We start from the raw sequence: 12204 nt of genomic DNA on the forward strand, positions 1-12204 counted from the left end.
CAACTAAATGAAAGCTTAGGTAGGGCTCTAAAGACGTTTAATTTTAATTGATCCATGGGAAAAGTCGTTTATGTATTACAACTGGCAAAGCTGAGAGGTTTATGTTTCTGAAACGATCAGAGTGAAGATAGCATCGCATGCGTGTAATAATAAAAAAATTAAGATATGTCGAACAGTGCTTGACGTTTCGATGCTGTAGAATACATGAACTTCTAGTTTGTCGATCTCTGAGTCCCACGCATTTAAATAAGTATTAAATCCCGAGCTGAAACGCGCTGTCTTTCTCCTAAGTGGCCAAGTGGTGCTATATTCCACTGGAATTTTCGTTTTCTGGCTGTTGCAGCGTTTTCAGGCTAATTTAGATTTGCTCCAAGCTGTTTGGCTTTTCTGATAGGGTTGTTACTTTTGATTTGAGGAAGAGTTCGAAATTTCTTCCTCTGAGCTATAACAAAATAACAAACGCATTTGATTAGAATTATTTTGTTAATGTCATCCAAAATGGCGGCGATGATATCACATCACAATCAAGAATAATATAACAGAAATAGGCCACGTTCGACATGTCAATATTCTAACATGGCTCCGAGGCTTTCAGGACAAACTTCTATATTTGTTGTTGTTTTCTTTGTATCCAAGTCTCTTTTGGGAATTGAGAGGCAAAAGAAACTTAAAAATTTACGATTTTGACCCGAAAGCCACGGAACCATGTTAGAATACTGATATATCGAACGTGGACCATTGCTCAACGATGAAGATGTAATGTTTTTTTTTGTTTTCGCGTGATGAAAACAACATTTAGCTCTTTCGCTACACTCATTTGTCAAATATTGATCTTAGCACTGGAAAATAAAATGTTTGTTTTTGCGCCGCATTGTAAAATCCTCCACATCTTTGACATTACAAGCAAAGCTGGTTAATTTAAGGAACACACAATAACATTGCTACTCTTGCAGGACGCGCGCCGGGGACAACGCCTAGTCAAAAATGAATTTATATTTTACCAGAGAAATTCGAATTTGTCTAGATCTGTTCAGTTAAAAACGTGCTCAGGCTAAATATGCAATGACAGCGTTCAATTCCAAATGAAAGTACGAAAAATTAGCCGGCGTCGTTCGCGTTCCTCACATGAGGCTACGCAGAACTTGGTCATATCATGTTCTTGTTTTGCAGAGGACGGCAAATAAATGTACAAAGATTTATAACGCACGTGCACAGTTATTTTTTTGGCCCATTAAACGTTTTGTTTGATGACCTTCTCATTGCCGTAGTCGTCGTTGTTTGCTTAAGCTCCCTACTGTCTACAATTCGACGTTAGCTGTTTAACCCGCTGGCCGGGGCAGTGGCTGATGGACGGACTGGGCAGATCAAAAGGCCCTTTGCACGATCCGGTCACATGGTACAAAATCACACATGCTGGGACGCAAGTTGCACAGTGGGACTTCCAAAACAATGCCACTCGTACCAGTCCACCTTGACCTGCTTTTGTTTTGGAAGTCCCACTGTGCAACTTGCGTCCCAGCATGTGTGATTTTGTACCATGTGACCGGATCGTGCAAAGGGCCTATTGATGATAATAATCAGACAATGGAGCCTCCATAATAAATTTTATTTTCAATTCATATTGATTGGGTCATAGTCTCTGTGTGCATAAACGTTTAATTTTTTATAACAGTTTTTAAAAAAAAACGTCGTACCATACACATTGCAGATATCTGGTTCTTGGAAGCAATCTGTCATGTCCAAAACCAGTCACAAAATAATGCGGTGTACATTTAACGTTGTATATAAATTATCTAATAACATACGCAAGACGTCGGTGTGGGCTTATACGTCCCGTCCACACTACGCCGGGGAAATTTGAAAACGGAGGTTTCACTCTGAAAACGCATCAAAATGTTTTCCGTTCACACTACGCCGGAGGAATTTAAAAACGCAAAAATCAGCGGCCATTTTGGATTTTTGTTTGAGGAAAACTCGGTCAGGGAAATCACATGATTATCGTGGCGCCATCGTTTTCGAAAAGCTCCGTTTTCAAAATGTTTTCCGTCCACTCGAAAACAAGAAGCCAGCGTTTTCAAATTCCTCCGGTTTGAACAGCGTTTTCGAAAAGCTAGGCCTAGCCGTAGAAATAAAGCTGCGTTTTCAAATATCTCCGTTGTTGTTGTGTGGACGCTCCGTTAGACCCCGGGTTTAGGTATCGAACGCTGTAGGCTTTCGCTTACACCCGTTTTGAGAATGATTGACTCTGAACAGCGTAAAAGCATTCGCGATCATGCCGCAATGTAAAACTAGTACTTGCATTTCCCTGTTGCTTGATCAAAGTCCACGATGCTTAAACGCGAAGAGAGGAAAAAAAAATTATCGAATTCATGCTTTATTATTCTATTAAAACCGTGAAATGCGATAAACTTCAAACTACGATACCCATAATACCTTTCGGCATTGTTGCATACATTTTACACTTTTGCAGGAAACCTTTCTCGAAGCACATTTTGAGCTAAGTTAAACAGATGTTGTTCTTAATATTTTCACACAAAATTGACAAATTAAGCGACTTATAACGGGCTTTCAGGCAGCTAGTAGGCTACTTCCGAGTTACCTATCTCCTCTGTTTTAAAACGAGTTTTCGTGCAAAACCTTTCATATATCGACATATAAAAATGAGTTTGATTTGCCAGAAAGTGAACCTGTAGGCCAAACGCATTTTCATATGAAGACCTATAAATGGTTTCTCGCGTAGACTCGTTATGAGACAGAGGCCAAAGACAACTCGGAAATGGCCTATTGAGCTGAACACCTTGAATTTAAGTGTTTTATATTTGACCTTACCAAGTTTGACCGGAATCAAACTACTCGTAAAACCGAAATTGGCGTCCAGTTAAATTGTTGATTAGGCAGTACGTAGTAAGAATAAGCGGCTTATTCATCAACTGTCGTGAACGTAGTAGCCGCAGTCACCGGTCTTTCTCCTTCAGCGAGAAATTCAGCGGCGTTTGCTTCCATACATGCGCGATAGCCTTCTCTATGGTAGGCCGTGAACATGGCCGGTGTGAAAAACTGATTTCCAGTTGAATGCTGTGGAAACGCCCCGCACATCGATTCTGACAAGCCACGACAGTTGGAACCATGACAACATTCGCAACAACAAAACGTCAAGCGATCAGCCTCCTCTGCCGTCATCTGTGGCCCAGGTCCCCAGAGGCCAGCCTCGAGATCACCATCAATGTCACGCAGCACCTCCCCCCAGGGCTCGTATGTTTTCTTCTGCGCGCTCTTGTCGGGGTGTCTGGGGGCAATAAATAGTATTTCACCCTCACCAACCATAGTTCTGCTACCGTCATCGGGATCCTTGTCAAAGTACTGCACTTTGAACCTGAGAGTGAGAGAGTATCCATTAGTTCTTTTTGACGACAGGGTCGAGCACAGGTTTTTTCATTCCCGCATCCCGCCACTATTTATGGCTCAATCCCTCAATCCCACAAGCCAGTCCTAGTCAGAATATCTATCTCAATCCCGCTTGGTTACAGTCATAGTTCTCCGCTTTACGTCTGTGACGTGCGATTTTCCCTTTCTTTATCCAGCATCCTACCGTCAATTTTAAAACTATCCCGCATCCCGTCCGTCAAAATGAGCAAATCCCGTTCCCGCCGAAATATTATTATCCCACATTCCGCCACCACAAGTCATGTCATCCCGAATCCCGCCATCATTTTCACTCTCATCCCGCATCCCGCCCTGAACGGCATGGTGGCTAGCTTGCGAAAGTGAGCAGCCTTTCTTTGTCTGACTGTTGCTCCCCGCTGGGGTGTTTGCTCAGGGAAAGGTCCACTGGTGGTTGGTAATGAAGATATCGTACAACTCTGTACATTTAGGACACTCCTACTGGTACTCCGTTGACCGTGCTCGACCTGGATAAAGGCAGAGAAGATAGCATTGCATGGTCTGGTTTCAGGTTTTCGTCAGTGGAGTACTTGAGTGGCAAGCTTACTCCAGTTTCCCTAGGGTTTCCTACCCCCCCCCCCATCCTTCTTCTCCACAGCCCATTAGCCACTATTTCGGGCTATCGTACGAATCTTCGGAGTTCCCTGAAAACAGATTACTAACCTGTAACTGGATGGCTGTGAACCAGGAGGTTTCTCCACAAAGTTGTCCCGTATGTCCTCAGCAATATCCCTTCCATTCATGGCTGAAAACGAACAACCTAACTTTTTCCGGGCCATGTCTAGACCCGCCAGTAACGTTTCTCCATAGTCTTCGTCGGAAATTGTCCGACCACCGTTAACAGCGACAATCTTTTTCAGCCTCAACTTAAGCAGGGGCAGAATACCAAGGTTTTCAATATGGCCGCCGTCACTTAGACGCAGCACCGGCGGGGGATTGGGACCTTGGTTTATCATGCCGATGGTCTTACGAACAAAACTGACGTAAGCAACGTTAATCGTGAACCACCTGTAGTGAAATGAAGGCCAGTGAAATTCCGAAAAAGCGAAAGATTTGCCATTTACCGATTCGTGACAGGAGCTCATCACTAAGAGCGTGCAACTACCCCATATTCCTGTCACGGCGTTATCACAGACCGATCAATTTTAGTTTGAATTTACTTGACCACGAACTTAGGCCCCCGCAGGAACCTCAGTGACCAATCACAAGTACGGACTTAATTTTTAACTGACGTCATCATTTCACCGGAAGATTTTTTCCTTACCGTTTGCGCTCATGTAGATTGCAACTGACCTATTTCGCCGGAAAGAAGCTTAAAAAATAGACCAGTTTGTAAAAATGCCGTGACATAAGCTTAGTATGGGAGTTACACGCTCCTAGTGATGGGCTCCGGTTCGTGTCTTATAATGCGTCACACCAAGAAAAAGTTGTCGAGAGCACAAGCTTGAAAGGTCGTCTGATATCTATTAGGGAATTAGATGTTACCCAGGATTACCTAACTAGTTTACGTTACGAGGGCATTAGACTATGTCCGGGGGGGGGGGGATTCCCTTATGAAAAGGTCGGGATGCTCCTCGTCTCGCTTAGGGGCATAAATCAGGGATTCTGGTCTTGCTTAAGCTCGATTTCTGCTATTTTTATTAGTGCAAGCTCCTTTTCTGAACAGCGGAAGCCTATTCCGTTTTAAGCGGCATCCATTTCCATTCTTATAATACTCGAAGCAAATCCAATTTTTACTTACCGCGAGTCAGACGCAATCATGAAAAACAGCGCCTTTTATATGAAGGAATAGCAGATTGGAACCGTCTTGGCAAATTAATACGTGACATGAGGTCACTTTTACTTTTTAAGCAAGCCCTGAAGACCGCAGTTTTTTAAACTCGCTTTTATCCTGTAATTTTATTGAACATTTTAATATTGTATTTTTTAACTTTCAATATTTTTAACTATTTCAAATTAAACATGTTTTTTTTTTGCAGGGCCTCACCGAATAACACCTTTAGTGATGTCAGCTCCTTGGTTAAATAACATTATTATTATCATTATCATTATTATTATTATTGTATCTTTTAGGAGTCAAATAAAGCTCGAGCCACACCCAGATTGGTCTTCTTTACGGGGTTTAATTCAAATTTTCTGACGAGCATCCCTGACCCTTTTTATATGGGCATTTCCTTCCCAGGGATTATGTCTCAATTCTCGAAGCAAGGGACTAATCTACTGGGCAATGAAATGTAACAATTTTTAACACAGAGCAACAACGTAACAATCCTGGACCAGCACTTGAATGATAAGGCCTCGATTACTGTAATATAGTTCAGTAGATACGGGTTTGCATTACCTGGCAATTCTTTCAAGTCTTCCAGGATTTTTGCTGCCAGTCCCTATGAGGGCAGTCATCGTCAAAAACGTCAGTATGGCAAAGAAGCTTAATATGCCGATAGCCAAGAATGGTTCTTTTCCAGTTTCCCAATAGAGGGCGAGACATACAATTAACGGCAGGACACGACCCAACTCTATAAGAATCGGTAACGTCTGGAAACAAATAAAGGAAAAAAAAAGGAATAAGTTACAAAAAAGAAGATACAAAGGAACTAGGCAACTCCTTATCCAACGATAGACTTTTTACAGTTAATTCATAATAAATTCATTATTCACAGTGATATTTAACGCAATCATTACAACTGTAAACTAAAATGTCGTTCGACACCACGAAAAAGATTCATCAAAACCAGCTTTAGCTAGGCTCATTTGGTGTCGTATAGTGTCCAAGGCTCTGCTTGCAGTCAGCAATTGTGTTTTTGGACCCCAGACGGATGTGGACTGTTTTGATTCTTATGACTGGTCTGAACGTCGCCACATTTCACAAGCAAGCAATTTTGGATGTTTGAATAAAATACTTTTTATGTTTATTCTCACCTGAACACAGCAATTTCTCTTCGCTTCGTGTCTCGCGTCTGCAAGAATCGCCGTCCCCATGGCAACTCCAAGCATGACCTTTAAATCTCTAAAGGACGCGTCATCACTTTGCCTCGCTCCCATGTGATGGTCGACAGCAGCAGCTGACGTCGCCATGGCATCTGACAGAAAAATATCCGTCGGCATCAACTTGCCATCAAACTCTGGTTCGCCAGGTGGCCGGTCAAGTCGCTCGATGCCGTTTGGCGACATTATCAACAGTTCATAATCAGGTTCTCTGAGGGAGGTGGTGCGGCGCCACTTGTTGATTGTAATGCCGCCTATGTAGATTGGCTTGACGTCATCAATGTCCTCCAAGGTCAGAGCCTGGGTAAGGTTCATTCCCATGAGCCTCCTGGGTCGACATGTTGGGCAGCGTAGGAAGAGGTCCCGCCACGAAATCCCGGCACAACCACACGACCCGCGGCTTGCTCGTGTGTAGAGTGCTCTTTGAATACGCCATCTGTGAATAAAATTAGGCCAAGTCTACTGGATAGAGCAAATGGTTTGTGCAAAAACAAAAATGATTGTTTTCCATCTAGTCTATTTAACGAATTGGCGTCAGTCTTTCGTGCGTCTGTGCTGTTGTTGATCATGAATTTCGTCATAACATTGTTGCAGGCTACTTTGACAATGTTATGATAAAATTCATTGTCAATAAGAGGACAGACGCATGAAAAACGTCAATTTGTTTTTTCAACGACAAATTGCCAAATTGACCCCATAGATTATACATTCATGTGTCTGTCCGCTTTTGCAGATGTTGTAAGATAAATAACTTCACGGGTTAAATTAAATTGAGTCAAATATAAAAAGAACCATTAAAAACAGTGAATGAACATTTCAATAACTCAACAAATACAACAGAAGGTACAGATAGACAAAAATTGGAGAAGATTGAAACCGATTTGGATATAGTTTTTTGAAAAAACTGTTAGGCTGAACAGTTTTCAAAGTTAATCTCGCTTGTTTGTAACCTTTAATTAAAACGCCCTGGAGGCTTATTTATCTGTAATGAAGTGATGGTTTTGCCATTTAGATCCACAGAAGTAATGTTTTCGCCAACCTTACGTTTCACAGCGAGTATTTGACTAACCGTAATAAACTAAACTCAACTGTGACGTGGTCCCTTTTAAGGGACACGCAAAAAAAAAGAAACACCAGTCAAAATTACCTGTTATACACGTGACCTATACGCTGCTGTATCGTTCCTACAACAGGGGCACTCCACAGCAACAGGGTGGAAATCCACATCAGCATGGTAAAGATATCTTCATCATATTCTAGGTCGAACACTTTGCCGTTATACACTCGCCAGTAAATAACAAAGGAGTAGGCATAGATCACCAGTACAAGGGTGGCATTTCTGCGCATGGTCGGGAACGCGAACCAAAGCAGGAAAGTGGGTAATATGATGAGGATCTTCATCCAATTTGGAATTAAATCCAAAAAATTTTGAATAAACCACGGAAGGAACACCAAGCCAAAGAAGACGAAACCGGACGTGGAAATGAAATTGAAAAAGCCTTTTCCTTTAGGAAGAAACCCTGCAAGAAAGCTGCAGATCAGGGCTATGGCCACGGGAATCGCGAACAGAGCAAATTGCTGGTTGATGACAGCAGATGTGTAACGTTCCTCCTCGCAGTCCCTTAATTTTATGTTTGGATTGTTTTCCGCAAGTTTTCTGCAAGGCTTAGCACCACCTCTCAGGATTCTTCCAAACAGGAACTCGATCACAAAGGCTAGTGGACATGCGTAGGAAGACCATAGGAGTACAGGGATAATCAAGGCAACGAAGATAGTCATTGTGAACAAAATAATGGCGTCCAGGAGTCCTTGACACGGCTTCTGCCAGTTACAAAAGATTCCGCTTCTGCTGCGCATGTGCTCGAAGAACTGCTTATGCCATTCGGGATCATCTTTCTTTCCATGCCTGTATTTCCAGTCCACATATGACGTGCCTGTGTAACCGCCCCCAGACACGCAGCTCAGGTAATCTATATTGGCTTTCTTCTGCAGAAGCCTGCGCAGGACACCGGAGCATAAGGACGCTGACCGAATACCGCCACCGGAAAACGCCAGGCCAACCCTTGCCATAGTGCGATCACAATGTTCCTTATTTGTGTTTCTACTGGAAGGAAAAATAATTGATAAGGTTGCTTACTCTTGTTCTAACCCTTGAAAGTTGAGGGATAGTACGATGGTACGACAGTTTTCTTTCATTTGCCTATGTCCATTCACCGGTCACCTCCTCTACTTTAAACAAATTTCGAAAAAAAAAATTAAAGTGAACAGGCAACTTTACGGACTAATTTTCATAGCCGACTGCGACAGCGGAACAGTGCAAACCGATAAAACAGTCCGTAGGAAAAAAAGGACCAGTTACTATGACAAATGCTCCTTTGACTGTTGCAAAGGTGCTTCAGGAGTTAAACTTTTCTGTAATTTTGTAGTACAGGTTTTTAAGCTTTTTTCTTGGGGTGGGATGTTTGCGATTTCACGTTTTCTCTTTCCAAAAGGAAGTTGAACCACATTATTTTTCCGCAATCGCAAGTCGCCAGAGATTAGCTCTAATTTGTTTACCAATTTATTCGTTTGTGCTAATTTATTTATTTATTGAAATCCTCGCCCGTTGACGGGCGTAAAATAATGCAACAGTGGAATAACGCAACAGCTCACCACAATCACACGCAAGTGATGTGGAACAGCGGCCTTAATTAAATACCGACCTATGTCATGTACCATACTTGGAATGTAACTTACAGATTTGAATAGGGTTTTGTGAGTGCGAAATTATACTTAAGGAGAGTAATGAAAGAAACAAAGTCAAGCGAAAAAGGTGAAAATGAGTGAAAAATGGCAAAACTCCAGAAACTAAACACAACATATGTAAATTGCATCACAAAGCGCCGTCACATTCTTTCACGTTAAATTCTCAGTATGTTAATTAAAAAAAAATGCAAAGAATTAGTTTCAATCGCCATTGGCTCTGTTTGTCTTTGTTTTCACTCTGTTTTGTCAAGGCCCACAATAAAAATCTTTTGTTCTATGGGAACACGGCGATAGCGATATCATAGAGTTGTTTCCCGCTTAACGTTCTGGAACGGAGAAAAGGGAGAGCCGTTAACGTTTGTTTACATGACTACTCGACCCTGTTTGTCATGTAATTGTGCCGCAAACTCACACACTTCGCTTTTTATTGCAGCTTCTGCTCGGGGTCAAAAAAGGACTATGGACTGTTAAGACTGATAAATAAAGATGATCTTCCATATATTCACTTGTACTGATAAATAAAATTTACGTTTCTCAGAAAGCGTGAGATTATGTAAGAGACTGAGTCATTCGGCGTGATGTTATACAAAGATTGTGATAGAAAGCCTACGGCCGCATCGTGAACTGCTTGTCTCTACCGACCCTGTTAAAACTAAGCCTGATATCCTGTTAACTTTACCTTACCTTCAGTCCTCTTCCAAAGCAAGTCCAACGACGTTTAATCAGTTGACGTTCTCCGCGTGTTAGAGATTCGCGTCAGTGAGCAATACAAGACGCGTCAAAGGTCACAGTCGACTTCTCTTGACGCTTATTTATATTCAACATTCTTTTAAAAAGCGCATCGGATATGAAGCGACAACTAACGCCCCAAATACCTCAGCATAAACAAATGATCACGACGCCCACATTTACGTAATGCTATGCCAGAGTATATCAATATATAAACCCATTTAGCGATGGAAAAAGTTCTTACAAACTGCTGCCGTATTCATTGCCAGTAGAAGTCGTATAATTGCATTCGAATCACAGCTGCCCTCTTATGCTATAAGAGTATCAAATTTTGCACGACTTTGTACGTGTGAGGAAAATATTGAGCTAAAGTGAAATAATATGAGAAAGTGACATACTTACGTAGCTTTTGACGTGTTTCTTAAGAGTTCTATAACTTCAAAGACTACGGGCAATTTTCGAAGTCATAGACGTCATAATTTAAAGTTACAGGTAAATAACACTATTTTGCCTTCCATGTACACACCCTTTGGGCAAGTCACGCAATTTTTCTTGCTGAACATTGGCATTAGGGGAATTCACGAAATTCAGGGAGCCTTGATGTAATTAATACCGTAATACCAAGTCACGTCACGGTTTTAGTGCCTTGAAAAGTTTTTCCTTAGGCGTCGCTTGTAATCCAGTTAATCTTCTTAATCCTCACCCCTCCTTGTTCCTTTATGGTTTATTATCTCTTTGGTGTTTTGCTATCTTAGTAAACTATCATTTTCCGTTTTTCGGGTTTCTTTCAATTAAAGGTAATTTTGTACATGGTGAAAATATCGCAAAATATCGTGACTAAGCTCTTTTAAAACACGAAATGGCGAAATGGCGAAATGACGAAATGGCACTTACACGACAACGTGGGAAACGGTTGACCCACGCAATTATTGATAGTAACTGCCTTCAAGTCAGTGATGCTAGGGCTAAACTGAGCGCTATTTTCGCTAAACGTAGTGACGTTTAGTCTTTTATTCACGCCATAATACCAACCGGAAACCCTCAGTTCACTTTGGAAGGCAATGATAGATTATCTTATTTATTAGTAAGACAGCAAGTCGATGAAGTCCAGTTGTTGGGCAAAAAAAATACACAAGTTACGACTTTTATTGAGATCTGAGCCACTAACCAGGATTTTGCAAGGGTCATAAAATCCAATTTTATAATTGAGTTTAAACCGAGGTCAGGCATCAGAGTAAACAACATCCGGCTTTACAGTTGTACGCTTTAGTTACCTGGCCTATGAATGCGAGCAAGACTGGAGGTGACCTTGCCTCTCTGCTAGCGCATACTCATTTAAATGCCAACTAGTTAGAACAAGAACAACTTGATTTACTTCCAGCAAAGTTGGGTGGGGATTTGCGGCCCTAGCTATGAGCAAAATCTGAGTTTTTTGCTACCCTATTTATGACCTGTCCAAAAATTCGATAGCCGACTTATGACCGTTGCGGCTGACACAGTTGCCCCATACATAAGTTATGAAGGGCTTTTGTTGACAGTTTTATCAATAAAGATGAAAACGTAGTTTCTTCTAAGAAACTAGACTACGAGTAGTCCCTCTTTCGCTTAGTCCGTCGTGCGTGACGCGAAAGAAAACCGCGAGAAAAAAATGGCCGCGCGAAATCCTGGAGGCGAGGAGCACGCGAAAGGAGGGACTACCGCCTAAACCCAAGAGTTTGAATTATGCGTTGCTCTCACAACGCAAAAATATGATTGGCTTATGTTGGGAGCGTTGACAACGTGTTGTCAACATTCGAGATACCTGTGACGTCTTGCAGGAATGTTTTGGAACCGAAGCAAATCGAAGCGGCACCAGAGCAAATCGAAGCGTTGGAATCGCGCTTCGCAAGCCGTGATGTTCTTGCGAATCTGCCAGCAGGCGCTTTGGAAAGATTTAAATTTATCCAGTGTTTTGTTTGGCAAAGCTTTCTGCCTCCACCCCGACTGCGAGCGTGTTAGTGATTTCGCCGCTCAACAGCATCGTCTAAGTCAGCGAATATAAATTCACTGAGCTTGGCCTTTTTGCCGTCCATTTGAAAGATTGAACCGGACTCTCACTTGACACCGGACATTCACCTGAAATTCTCCGCTGCTATCGGCAAACATTTCACCGCAGTTGGATGATCTCCTATGTATAATGTATAACGTATAATGTATAATGTAAATTCTCGGGTGAAAGTCTATTGAAATTTTCGCAATAACTTTTAGACGCAGCGAAAATCGTTACAAGAGGCCTCATTCGCCGTCTTCTTTTTAAAACTTCTT

General features: G+C 41.9%; 1 protein-coding gene across 4 annotated transcripts; it reads right to left on the reverse strand.

The window, feature by feature from the left end:
* Positions 1-714: 714 nt before the first annotated feature.
* Positions 715-10811, reverse strand: LOC145497049 (uncharacterized). 4 transcript variants are annotated; one of them, XM_081476842.1, is made up of 6 exons: positions 10303-10811; positions 7574-8527; positions 6361-6862; positions 5783-5976; positions 4105-4449; positions 715-3373 (listed from the first exon to the last, which is right to left on the reverse strand). In XM_081476842.1, exons 2-6 carry the CDS (start codon positions 8494-8496, stop codon positions 2920-2922), a joined length of 2418 nt encoding a protein of 805 aa, XP_081332968.1. In that variant the 5' UTR covers positions 8497-8527; positions 10303-10811; the 3' UTR covers positions 715-2919. The 4 variants fall into 4 exon arrangements, with proteins under 4 accessions (XP_081332968.1, XP_081332967.1, XP_081332965.1 ...); XM_081476841.1 differs by having other exon boundaries at positions 7574-8530; XM_081476839.1 differs by lacking the exon at positions 10303-10811 and adding an exon at positions 9856-10286.
* Between the last annotated feature and the right edge of the window lie 1393 nt (positions 10812-12204).

This window comes from Orbicella franksi, chromosome 9, assembly GCF_964199315.1.
Source record: "Orbicella franksi chromosome 9, jaOrbFran1.1, whole genome shotgun sequence".
Lineage (NCBI taxonomy): Eukaryota > Metazoa > Cnidaria > Anthozoa > Scleractinia > Merulinidae > Orbicella > Orbicella franksi.

Bases quoted from the DNA above. Each gene is read 5' to 3' on its own strand.
- LOC145497049 (XM_081476842.1), bottom strand. From the start codon at position 8,496: ATGGCAAGGGTTGGCCTGGCGTTTTCCGGTGGCGGTATTCGGTCAGCG. The intron at 6,863-7,573 runs GTAATTTTGACT...TTTTATTCACAG, and splicing joins ATAGGTCACGTGTATAACAG to ATGGCGTATTCAAAGAGCAC. The intron at 4,450-5,782 runs GTAATGCAAACC...ATTTCACTACAG, and splicing joins AGACTTGAAAGAATTGCCAG to GTGGTTCACGATTAACGTTG.